The 11,718-nt window shown below is 33.9% G+C and overlaps 1 protein-coding gene across 1 annotated transcript in view; it reads right to left on the reverse strand.

Annotated features, from left to right (window-relative positions):
• Positions 1–11,112, reverse strand: part of LOC146993559 (phosphatidylinositol-3,5-bisphosphate 3-phosphatase MTMR14-like) — a 36,294-nt gene extending 25,182 nt beyond the window's left edge. The window contains exons 1-4 of the mRNA XM_085827402.1: positions 10,981–11,112; positions 10,318–10,377; positions 10,124–10,230; positions 5,591–5,687 (exon numbers count right to left, since the gene is read on the reverse strand). Coding sequence (XP_085683528.1) covers positions 5,591–5,687; positions 10,124–10,230; positions 10,318–10,377; positions 10,981–11,112 — 396 coding nt within the window. The remainder of the gene's footprint in view (positions 1–5,590; positions 5,688–10,123; positions 10,231–10,317; positions 10,378–10,980) is intronic.
• Between the last annotated feature and the right edge of the window lie 606 nt (positions 11,113–11,718).

Raw genomic sequence — 11,718 nt, forward strand, 5'->3', positions numbered from 1 at the left:
CTTGCAAGTATTTAATTCTGAAATAACAGAAGTTTAAGATACTTTATCTACAAATTTACTTGCATAAATATACATACACACAGACATATATATACAGAATTATTTAAGGCTCTTCTGTTTCAAACGCGAATAAGCGATTTTTAAATCGCGGCGAACACACTGGTGAATCTACAACGCAATTAACTTTTAAATGGCAAGTTACAAAAACAAGCTAAGTCAGAAATTCCGACGGAGTATTTCTTTTTGCTTAAATGTTTCAGAAATGACCAATTAATTGAAGCTATACCTTAATTTTACATCATGCATAAAATGTAACGCCGGTATTTAGTAAAGAAATATAAAAGAATTTGTAAAAGAATGTTACAGGGTTTACGAAATGTTAGCTTCAATATCACAATCTTTTTTCAAGGAACTAAGGTTGTTTTCAAAAATACACTTTTCTGTATTTTTCTTACATCTTAAAAAATACTACTTGCAATCCATGCAAGCGGTAAGGATCCAGAATTCAAAGCTGATCGTATAACGTTAGCATGGAAATTCTGGATAGACAGATTACTTTATGAATCAAGAATTTCCGCAACGCGTACAAATGCACTCCCGTATCGCTGTGTCGCTTTAGGTTGCATTTGCTACCTGCGTCTGAATTTGCTCGTTACGTAACATATGGCTTACATTAACGCGAACACAAATAGATCCAAGGAAGCTGACGTCAAAATTCCACAGCATTTGTAGTTTCTTTTAGTCGCATTCGTTTTGTTTAATATCACGTCAGTAATTCAACGCGTAACTTCCGACAAAGTCATTCTTCCCAGGAAATACATAAGCAATGCGAAAAGTCTAATAATGACTACTTTGATTACTATAAGTAAAGAAATTGGTGAAAGGTAGTGGTGAAAGATGTCATAAGCTGCCTTCTATAATCATCCACGAAACAGCTTTTTATTTCCAATATTAGTAAACTGGATTTTCCATTCTACCTACTATTCCAACCTTTCTTAACATCAGAAATTTGCTATTATGCATTACTGATGTTTTTAATTTCACGATCATGTAACCATGGTACGTAATTTTTTTTTTTTTACTGTATCACAAGAACAAATCATACTGTAAAATACATCACTCCGTATAATTTCAATTCACCTTTCTAGGAGAGGGAAGTAAAAGTTAAAGCAAATGATATGGAAATGTTTATGCTTACTTGTGTCTTCCATCCTCCTCGGACCATTGTGACGCCACGTTACTATAGATTGAGGCAGAACGGCAAATATACTAAAATTGAAGAAACATTGGTTAATTATTTGTGGAAAACAGCTGAACCTTAAGAGAAAAACTTTCGTTAAGAACTTAAAAAGAAACCAGCTTAAACACTCGCAGGAACCATAAAAATCTATACCGTCAGTATTTTTAAAGGAAATCTTAACCTGGGATGAATTATTAGTGCACAGTTATGGAACCTAAGCCTCTCAATGGACGATAGGTAAATGGTGTACGGTTAATTACAGCACAAGACATGTTAAGATAATTAGCGCCAAACGTAGGATCAAATTTAGTTTATTACGATAGTATGTTTTGAAAAACTAATGAAAAGATCAGGCAAAATGAATTATGAAGTACCGTAATACCCCGAATTCCGGTGCCTTATTTCCCCCCCCCCAGTTCCCAAGCTACTCAGCATTTCCGCAAGACTCAAAATCTTGAAATGAAATTTCGCGAAAAACTTCAGAAGTAATGGGAAGGTGATTTATCTCTTCAATAAACAAGGCGAAAACATCACCGTGAACCGACCAAGAAATTCGTGCAACAGAAGTTATCAATCTCGCTAGGAATTAGGATACTGATAGTAATGACGTCAATGAGCTACTGCACTTTCAGTAAACAACCGAAGAGCTTAGATGCCAGAACGGTGATGGCTCATTAGAAAAAAATGTTAGAAATTTTGGAGAACATGGACTAATGAAATCTATCTGCAAGGAATGGGGTACAAATTAATTTATAACAGGAAAATTTTAAGTGATCGTGTCTTGAGTAATTTGTTAAATTTTATGAAGCCTTCGGCATCAATAATTCATCTAGCATATTTATTACCGTTTCGTATAGATATTCATGAAAAGTACGTTCTTTATTATGCAATTATCTTCTAAACGTTTTAGTCCCTAGTTCTGCTAACTTATCAGCTTAAGTGTTTATATTCGAAGGGTTAAGCCCCAACTAACGTGCTCCTCGTTAGTCCCACCTATCATAAAATATCTCCGGAACTTACCATCACAAAAAGTCCCATTATACGGTCTACAAGCTGTTTGCCTACGCCGCTCAGTCGGTATAGTGGTCAGGAAAGCTGACTGCAATGCCGAAGGGCCTGGATTCGAATCCCGGAGAAGGCATGGTTGTAATTGTCCGTCCCTTCGTAAGAAAGGCGATGGTGGCCCACCTATTAGGTGCCTCCATAATAAAAGAGACCACCACATCCGCCCTTGTATAGATTAATGGACTGGGTTAAATTTGAATTGTTTACAATCTGCCATTGGAAAAAAAAAAAAAAAAAAAAAGAGTTGTTCGCAGACATAATCGAAACAACTTTTGCATTGAGGGCACAATGCATGAAAGCACTGAAGTGTACACATATTAAATAAAATAATCTAAATTATCCATGTGTGTAAAGACTGATTTGGGAAAGATAAACATATTTAAAAAAAATACTTCATATTAAATACCGAGCGTCTTGAAAACCAAAATATACTTTTAGTTTACTTATGAAGTATAGAGACACAGGATATATTTCAAATAATTTTCACAGAAATAATTTAAATTGGAAAATTCAAATTTATAAAAATATTTTAAAGAAAGGACAAATATTCAAAGCTGTATGTGGGAATTAAGTGTCTTGCAATATGATCTAGTTAAATTAATATACTAACAATGGCTTTCTTTGCATACGGTAATCTTTCAGGACGTTTCATCAGTAACGGCAAAGCATATAATTGATACCTAACGCAAAGGGATGCTTTCTTGGAAGGCTTCTCGAATCATTTAAGTTATACTTGAAAATCGCAAAAACATTAATGTAGCGAACCTGCCCGACGAGGTTGAAACTTAGGTCTGACTGCTAGTGTTCAGCTACTTTACCCATTCGGACCCTTCTCGCATATTAAAACAAATGAAATAGTCACATTTAAAAATAGAACTATTATGAGTATGAAGGAATTTAATTTAGCTATTACTGAATAATTATTAATAAGCGTACCGTTAATACTAATTGTAGGAAAAGAGACGGCTGGGGACACGTATGGGGCCTCTTATTAGCGACTAGAATAGTTTTGGAATGAAGTAGCTCCAAAATGTGTACTCTCATCTTGTTCAGGGAATTTGAAAAACTACATACGCAGTCGTAACAAACGCGAGATCAAATTCATATTGATTGTTTTATAAGTGATATCCAGCCTCATACTACGGCAAGGTATTAGCAGAAATGTAGATACTGGCTAAATACTTCGCGCGGTTACTAAGCTCTACGTTAGTTATCAGCCGCGATATGTTGAAATCTGTATAGTAGTTTGAAAAATTAGAGTTTTGACTATTTTTTCAAGACGGTATCAATGAGCAACATGAGGGGGAAAACCGCCAATTTAAGACAATGTTTCTAAGTTATAGTCAATTAAAATACAACGCTGAATGGAAAGCTCAGTCTGCTTAATGTTTATCTTTAGCTTCTCTAGGTTAAACAAAGGATGCGAAACTATGTTATAATAAAGGACATCTAGTTTATTATTTTGGTTCGCATTTTCTTGCTGTCAAGAATTTTTCTACAGATAAACTTTGTAATGGTATTTTCCTAACCGTCACTTAATCTCTCCTCCCCACACACACAGTGGCGGTCTCAAACCGTTCAGAGACGTTGACCACTACCAAGGCCAGAAGCGGTGGTCACTTTATTATGGAGGCACCTGATAGGTAAGTCACCTTTATTCCTATGAGGGGACGGACAAAGCCACATATTTTCTCTGGGATTCGAACCCGTATCCTTTGGTATCGCAGTCGTCTCCCCTAAACATTATACTCTTTCGGGCGTCTCCTTTATAATGTTACGCCGTATATTCCGTACAACAATCTGTAAATATTGATCCATATTCTCCAATTACCTCTATTCAAAAAAACAATCTCGTTAAATGCCACCGACAATCATTTGCTCCGATAACTACTCCCCGTAGAAAAATATAGGAATTTTTTCACATCCTTTCCTTTATTACAGAATGCAATTCTTTTGAAGTAAATTGCAATATTTTGAGCTTATTCATTTTAATTTTAGGACTTGCTCTTGATGTTTCTTGGCGAAAAAGATTGCCGTCAAGGAAACTTTAGATTATAATAGATAATTACCATTTCAACTTCTGAAACAATTTCTTTTATCATTTATCTAATAGAATGTATTTTTCTTTTTTCACATCACATACGCGAATAAGATCCACTTTGAGTGGATAATCCACACAGATTTTAAATCGTTCGGAAAAATTGTATTCTATTTTGGGCAATTTTCAATGAAATAAATTTAAATATATTACTTAAAATTCATAGATTTAACGAATATCGGTTTCCTAAAAATGCATATTTTAGCATTTGCAAAGCATAACTTATTTTGCCATATTCTTCAGAAAGAATTATAGTTATAATCAATTTACTTTACAGATCAGAAACTCCAGGTTCCCTTTAACAGGTTCTTGTTTTTGTGAGCGACAGAAGGTAATACACTCAGATTACCTTTAGCATAGTATTTTTAATTTTCAAGCCAGTTACTGATCCTACTTGATATTTCCTTCCACGAAACTTTGTCATAAGTCATGACATTAGAAACTAATATCAACCGATGTTTTTGCCCTAAATTGCTCAGCTTCTGATAAATTGCTTCTGCAAACTATCTGATACAATTAGCTTTTGCATTAGGTATTTGTTATAACTATGAAATGGGTACAAATTTCACTAATTTGGAGAGGAGATATTCAGACTTAAGATATAACAGCTGAACGAAAGTACTTTTATTCGTGATTTATTAAAAAATTTCAAGACATGGAACTCGAGATTTTTAAAAATCTCCAGACGGTTCTGAAGACTTTTATACAAATTTCACATTCACTATTCGAATAATTTGGAGGATTTCTGATGCTGATGTTTCTGATTTTGAATGCTACAAATCACCAAATTTATAAATTTAATGCTTGTAATTTTATCTTACTTTCCACATTAAATGTTAATTTATGTTGACTTGAAAAAGGCCTTTTTTAAATGCATTTGTAAATTCCCATTTTTAGAACTTTAATAATAGTTTCTACCAAAAGATTCCTATTTATTATAGGAGCATCATGGCTCTTCTATGAAGTATTCAGTGGTGAGCATCAATAACGTGAATAAATGAAATTTCAAATAGTTGATTCAGATTAAATAGTCAAAGCATTAGGAATTAAAGTTTAATGCACACATTACCAGGAATATAGAGCTGAAATGTCAATGAGAGTTCAATGAAAGTTAAATTATGGAAGTTATATCTGGTAACCAAAATTAGTATATAATCACGCATCAAAAATGATAATGTAGATCTTACCTTCCCTTCAAATAAGATAACAGGTACAGGAAACCTGTGTCTGCGTCTACAAAGGTGCGATTGCTCAACCAGTAGAATGAATTCATCAACATCGAAGCTAGAAATTGCAATAATATAAAATTTGAAAGAGTTCCAATCATTTTAAAGGAATTTCAGCTTTACAATCTGATAACTAAAAACATTGGTGGTGGTGTATTTAATTATGGCAAAGCACACGAGGGCTATCTGCCTAAAGGGAGGGATGCCTTTCGTGGAGGACTTTCTAAGGGAAACTGGCTCGTATACACGTTACACATGGGGAAAACCACGCAAACGCCCATGCAGCCAGCCCGTTCGCGGGATTCGAACCTCAGACCGAACTACCAGTGTTCAGCGTCTTTACCGCTCGGCCGCTAGTGGGCCCACTAAAAACATTGAACATATCAATTCAATTCATTATTTTCTTGTATATTACACTTTCTTGAATGTATGTAAGAAATATACAAAATCAGAAGTAGATACACACATTAAATTTAATATCCCATGATATCCTAAAGTTTTCCACTTCAGAATTTTAGTTCTGAAGTGCTGTCTGGTAAACTACCGACGAATTTCTTGATAATTTTAATTCGAATATTACATTTTCTTCGTTTGTTGAAATTTGTTTCAGCAGTTTACTTGCTCTTAGGGAAAGGGAACGTGATCACAGGTTTACAGATAATTCTTCAATATACATTGAATTCCTCGCCTTTTTTAACCATACTTCTGTTTTATTTCTACTTACAGTATACATTGACGTCTCTTGCTCATGTCCCTGAAGAGCGAAATAATTAGTCAAAAGGAACACTCTTTACAACGTGTATGTTAAGTTAGGCTATTTGGACATAGCAAAGCCACGTGGACTATCCGTCTACGAGGAGGGATACATTCTTGGAGGACTTTCCAAGGAAGAGTAGCTCATTCCTGTTTACTCGCGGGAAAAAACAAAACCAATCATGCAGGAACGTTAGGCATGCAATCACGTTAGGCAGCCCGCATGTTTGGTTTTGTACTCAAACCAGATCGAGCTACCAGAATTCAGGGATCTTAACCACTCGGCCACTGGTGGGCCACTTATTTTAAAAGTTTGAATTGTCGAAATCGTTCAATTTTCACCAATTTTTCAGCCGAATTTTGGACATGTTCCATTAAGATGCACTGTAAATATAAAAAATGCAAAATCGCAGCCACAATGCTTAGGTTTTCATTTTATGAATAATTCGCGAAGATAGAAAATTAATATATCTCAAATAAATCTTAACTTAGCATTTAAAAAACAGATTCATCTGAAAATATGACTCGATTTCGATTCGAAAGAAAAATATTTTCCTTACTGCAAACCTTAAAAATTATGGACCTTTTAGCATTTAATACAAACATTTTAATAAAAATTTGAATAAATAATGAATTTCAATTTAACGTAATTTCTTGTTACACAATTGCTGACCAACTAAATAACGAGTTTTTTTACCTTCGATACCAATTTCAAATTTACCAATATCAGTTATTTAATTCAAATACTCTCCAAAATATCAATGGTTAAAAAGCGAACGATTAGTTCGATGAAAAACTATGTACATTTATTGTTTGCACAACTATTGTTTACACACTTTTAACATTAGTTAAAAATGGATTTTTTTTCAAACTATCTTTAATACCGATCGATTTTGTGTTTCATCGGATAACTGAGGCTAAATTTTGCGGTCTAGGTTACGGCAAAGGAAATAAATGTTATCTGCTGAAGTCTTCATTGGCGAATTCTTACAGCTCGGTAGTTGGCAAAAGTTAAGTTTTAGAATGTCGTAAGTTTCTTATTATGGCAAATCACAGAGTTAACAGGTTGTGAGTAAAGATGCCTACAAGACAAAAGAGAATAGACTCGCAATTATGCTACATTTGAGAAAACTTCCAGAAACTTGTTCAGCCTTTGCACTCGGGGCCTTTTTCCCGGCGGCGCATAAGCAACTCGAGGCGTTTCGCTGCCTTTTTGACGCATTTCTTAAAAGAAACTTGAAATCATTAGACACAAATGTATAAAATTTTGATATTTTAACGTTTTATACATCTTTATACCTTTATAAACGTAATTTCTTAAATATTAATCTAATTTTTCTGCGTTATGTTTCTTGTAACAATTACAAAGATGCATGCCCGAATTGTCGGACCAAGTATTACAATAATGTATGGCTCATTTCTCCGAGAACAGATTTTGTGATAGAAAAGAAAAAAGATTTCAGATAAGAAAATCTGGTTAATTATTGAATTATGGTAACTTGGTGAATTTTTGGCGAAACTTTTGCGACCAACCCTGCTACAGCAACCTGCTAGTTTTTGTTTGGACGCCATTTTGTTTTCACGAAGAAAAAGCATGTTTCTTTTTTTGCTCAACATTTTTTTCCAACAATCTGCTAGCCGAATTACGCTTATGCTAGAACTTTTATGGAACAAAAGAGCTTAATCATGACGAAGATTAGGTGCGAAATTGGGAGAAAGGGCAGAATCGCAAACTGCTTTACGCGTTTTTAAGAATTGCGCATACACAGTATCCATGTACACATCGATCTATTTTCACTTAAAAAAACATCCCAGAATTGCACAAAAATTGGCATTGCGCACACTCTTGACTTTATCCATGTACACTGCTAAAGTCCTAGCTAGTAACGTTTATCGCCTTGCCAAAATGTTGCCAAACTACCTGTTACCATATTCCAAAGTATTAGCTGAAAATCTTCTCCATTTATAGGGATATCATTTTACATTTAATGATTATACAGAAAGAGTGTAGGAACCCGCTTCGATGAAACTAAACGTAAACGGTTATTGCGGTCCATAGAGTTTCCGCATCAAACAAAGTGGTGAGTGGCCTCTTCAGTTGCGGCATCGAATATGGTGAGTGAGTCACCTTCTAGTGAAAAGGGTTAACCACCAAGAACAAATGTGGAATGAGTCGCAGGTAAACTTAGAGTTACTTATTTGGATTATTTGATTACGGAAGACCATGGCTAGAACCTTCTGCCTAGTCCTTGGCGGAGGGCTTTCTAAGGAAAACAAGCTCATATCTATGTTTGAAAGAAAATCACGAAAAATGCCCATGCAGCTAGTCTGAAATCTGACCTAGATCAAATTTCAGTGTTCACAGCGATTTTTACTGCTCGGCCATTAGAGGATAGTAAAATAAGAATTCCTGGAAGTTGAACCCATTTCTTACAGCAAAGCGAGGGAGAAACTAATCAGCTCTTTTTATTGAAAAGAAGCTCCAGCTTCCTTTTCAAATAGTATTTTCAATCCTTAAAGGTAGATTACTGAAATATCGAGCAACAAAACTCTACCAACATTAAGAACAAAACAGCAGTAATTTGAATACTTTTCAGAATTATTGAAAAATGCTTGCGTGATTAAAACGATTTCTAGATGACGACCGACAGTACACTAGGAAGGATGCGGTTCCTAGACCTAGGCTTAAAATGCCCTTAAACGGTAATTAATGCCCCAAACACTAGAGGCGATCTAAGGAGGCATAATTCTCTCAAATTCATTCAGGAGTACAATTTTAGAAGCACAGTTTTGGAAAAAGCAGCAGAAGTCAATGGCGACTAGCAAGAAGTTACCAACAAAGAGAATATAGGTACGTCGTAGGCTATCCCTCGGTACTGACCAAAGGGAGCCAAGTATCCTCCGTTTGGTTCATGTTCGTGGTCTGAAGCCATCATAGCGGTGCACTCACTCTACAAAAACAGATTTCATAAGACCACAAGATTTCTTCACAGCAAAAAAGAAATATTTTTTTTTTGTATGCGGCAACGTAATGCATTCATAGCATAAGACATTAAATAATAAATCAGGTAATTATTACTAAAATTCTGCATCACGTTACTTCTTCGATCGCGCTTGCACACAAGCTCAACCTTTTCGTCCCTGAACCTGATTCACCTAATCTTTCAGCTTTAGCTTCTAGTTGTTTTTGCGTCAATGGGCGAGCCAAATTAAAGCTAAAATAAAAATTTTGATTACAAACCTAATGGTACACATTTGTACCGGTAATTATGCCATTTGGTATACATACGCGAGATGAACAGAAAGATTAATTTCTAAATTAATTCATACAGACCGGATATTCCATTTCTTTTCTAAACATTTTATAAGAATTACACAGTAAAATTACGTATAAAATCAAGTTTATTCTTGCACAAATTTACAGTAAAATGTATAATGCAGGCACTCACTGGTTTATTAACAAACATAACCTTACATTTAGTGAAATCCGCATGTTAAACACTGAGGGGGCTGCTGTGGTACTTAAAATACCGTAGTGGTACACTTTTCGATTAGTTATAATCTTAAATACGTCCTGCAGATATTTTTAAACATCAGTGGTACACATGTGTACCGTTCGGGAAGAAAAGGTTAAGACATAGAATCAAAGTTTCGTCATTGGGGAAATTAAAAGTACACTGCAAAAAATAAATATAAAACCGATTTGTTTCATTATAAGGAATAGTTTTTTAAAATAATTACCTAGTGTTCGGAAACTGCGCTTCAGCAACGTCTGCTCTCTCTTTTACAGGAATAATTATGTTCATTGGATAAGTCGGGCAGAATTTCCCACGCTGATTATCTAGATGCTGTGATAGAGATTTTACATTTAACGAAACATTTGAAAACTTTTAGGGTATGTTAAAAGTTTTAAACAACTTTGTTACAAAACTCACCTGACATTCATAGTCTCTTTCAAAGAGCATTGTACACATGTTCATAATGGATACACTCTCCTGAAATTTAAGAATTCTTTAATAAGGAAATTATGCCCTTTGCTAATTAAAATAGTCATTATGATTAGTACTTAAAATAGCACTTAATAGTTAACTTCGTAAAACTGCCAAAGGTCAATTAGATGGCTGTATAATTAACTGTTAAAATTACAACTACTTTTACATACACATAATTAAAGTTCTGAAATTAAAATATTATGCATTAATTAATCAGTATTTGACAAAACACTCAAAATGAAGTAACTTCATATTACATCTGCACTATCTGAAACTTCATAGTTTAATATCTAAATGTTTTGCATTTAAGTTGCTTTGCTTTCAGACATTACATATCACTTTAGAATGTTACACTAGAAAAGATTAATTTTGTTGCATTTCAAAAACATTTACATCAAAATTAAACGATTTGAAACAGGAAAACAGAAAATACATAGGAATTAATGCATATTTAAGATTTTAACAAATATGAAATAAACTTACACTAATATTTTTGGCGTAACACAGAACTGAATTTAAATGTTAGTTCGCGTTTTAGCTTTTATATATATTTATACAGCTTGAGAAAATATATAACAAGATGGGTTAAAAAGAGTTATAAAATACCGAATCATTATCCGATTTGTAATAGCGGTGGCGTGCTACTTTGTCCATCAATATTTTGATGTCATTTTCGTTGACTAACCAGTTATTCCCTTCACCCGCAATGTCCCGTTCTTCCACTCCTCCTTCTGCCATCACTTAAAAAAATGTATCATGCTACGACGAACTCAGTAGATTCTTTCACAAAATAAATTGTTAAAAGTATTACGCGAGATATTTATAAATTCGTATTCTAAGCTCTATCTTGGGAATAACCAATAAGCTTCAATATGCAAATCGTTTTTTCCGAAAATGTTTAATTTAAAATACATTACCTACCTAAATCTCTTACGTCGAATTGTTCGCAATAAAATTAATTTATAGCTGAAGTATTTAAAGGTTATTTATTAAATGTTCTTTTTATTTGTAATGCGAATAAAAAGCAAAATACAGAAACAAGTAAACATCTACACGATTTGTTTTGTTAATCAAGTACCAGAGAGAAGAAAAATAGGATTTTAACAGTGTACAAAATTTTACTGACGAAAAATATAAACTATATAAATAAATATATCTGATATTGCTAAAATAGCATTGTTTAGAAATATCCTTAGAATAAAATCTTAGACACAAAACATGAGAGAACAATAAGCCTCCTGCCTTACGAATATGAATTTTGTATTTAGTTAGATATTTTGAGTAGAATTATAATTACAATACTTTTATTTCGCCTTCCAATGCAGAACGTAAAATGCAGTAAAA

Source organism: Stegodyphus dumicola, chromosome 12 (genome assembly GCF_044657685.1).
Source record: "Stegodyphus dumicola isolate Sdum_Otavi_A_Nest chromosome 12, ASM4465768v1".
Lineage (NCBI taxonomy): Eukaryota > Metazoa > Arthropoda > Arachnida > Araneae > Eresidae > Stegodyphus > Stegodyphus dumicola.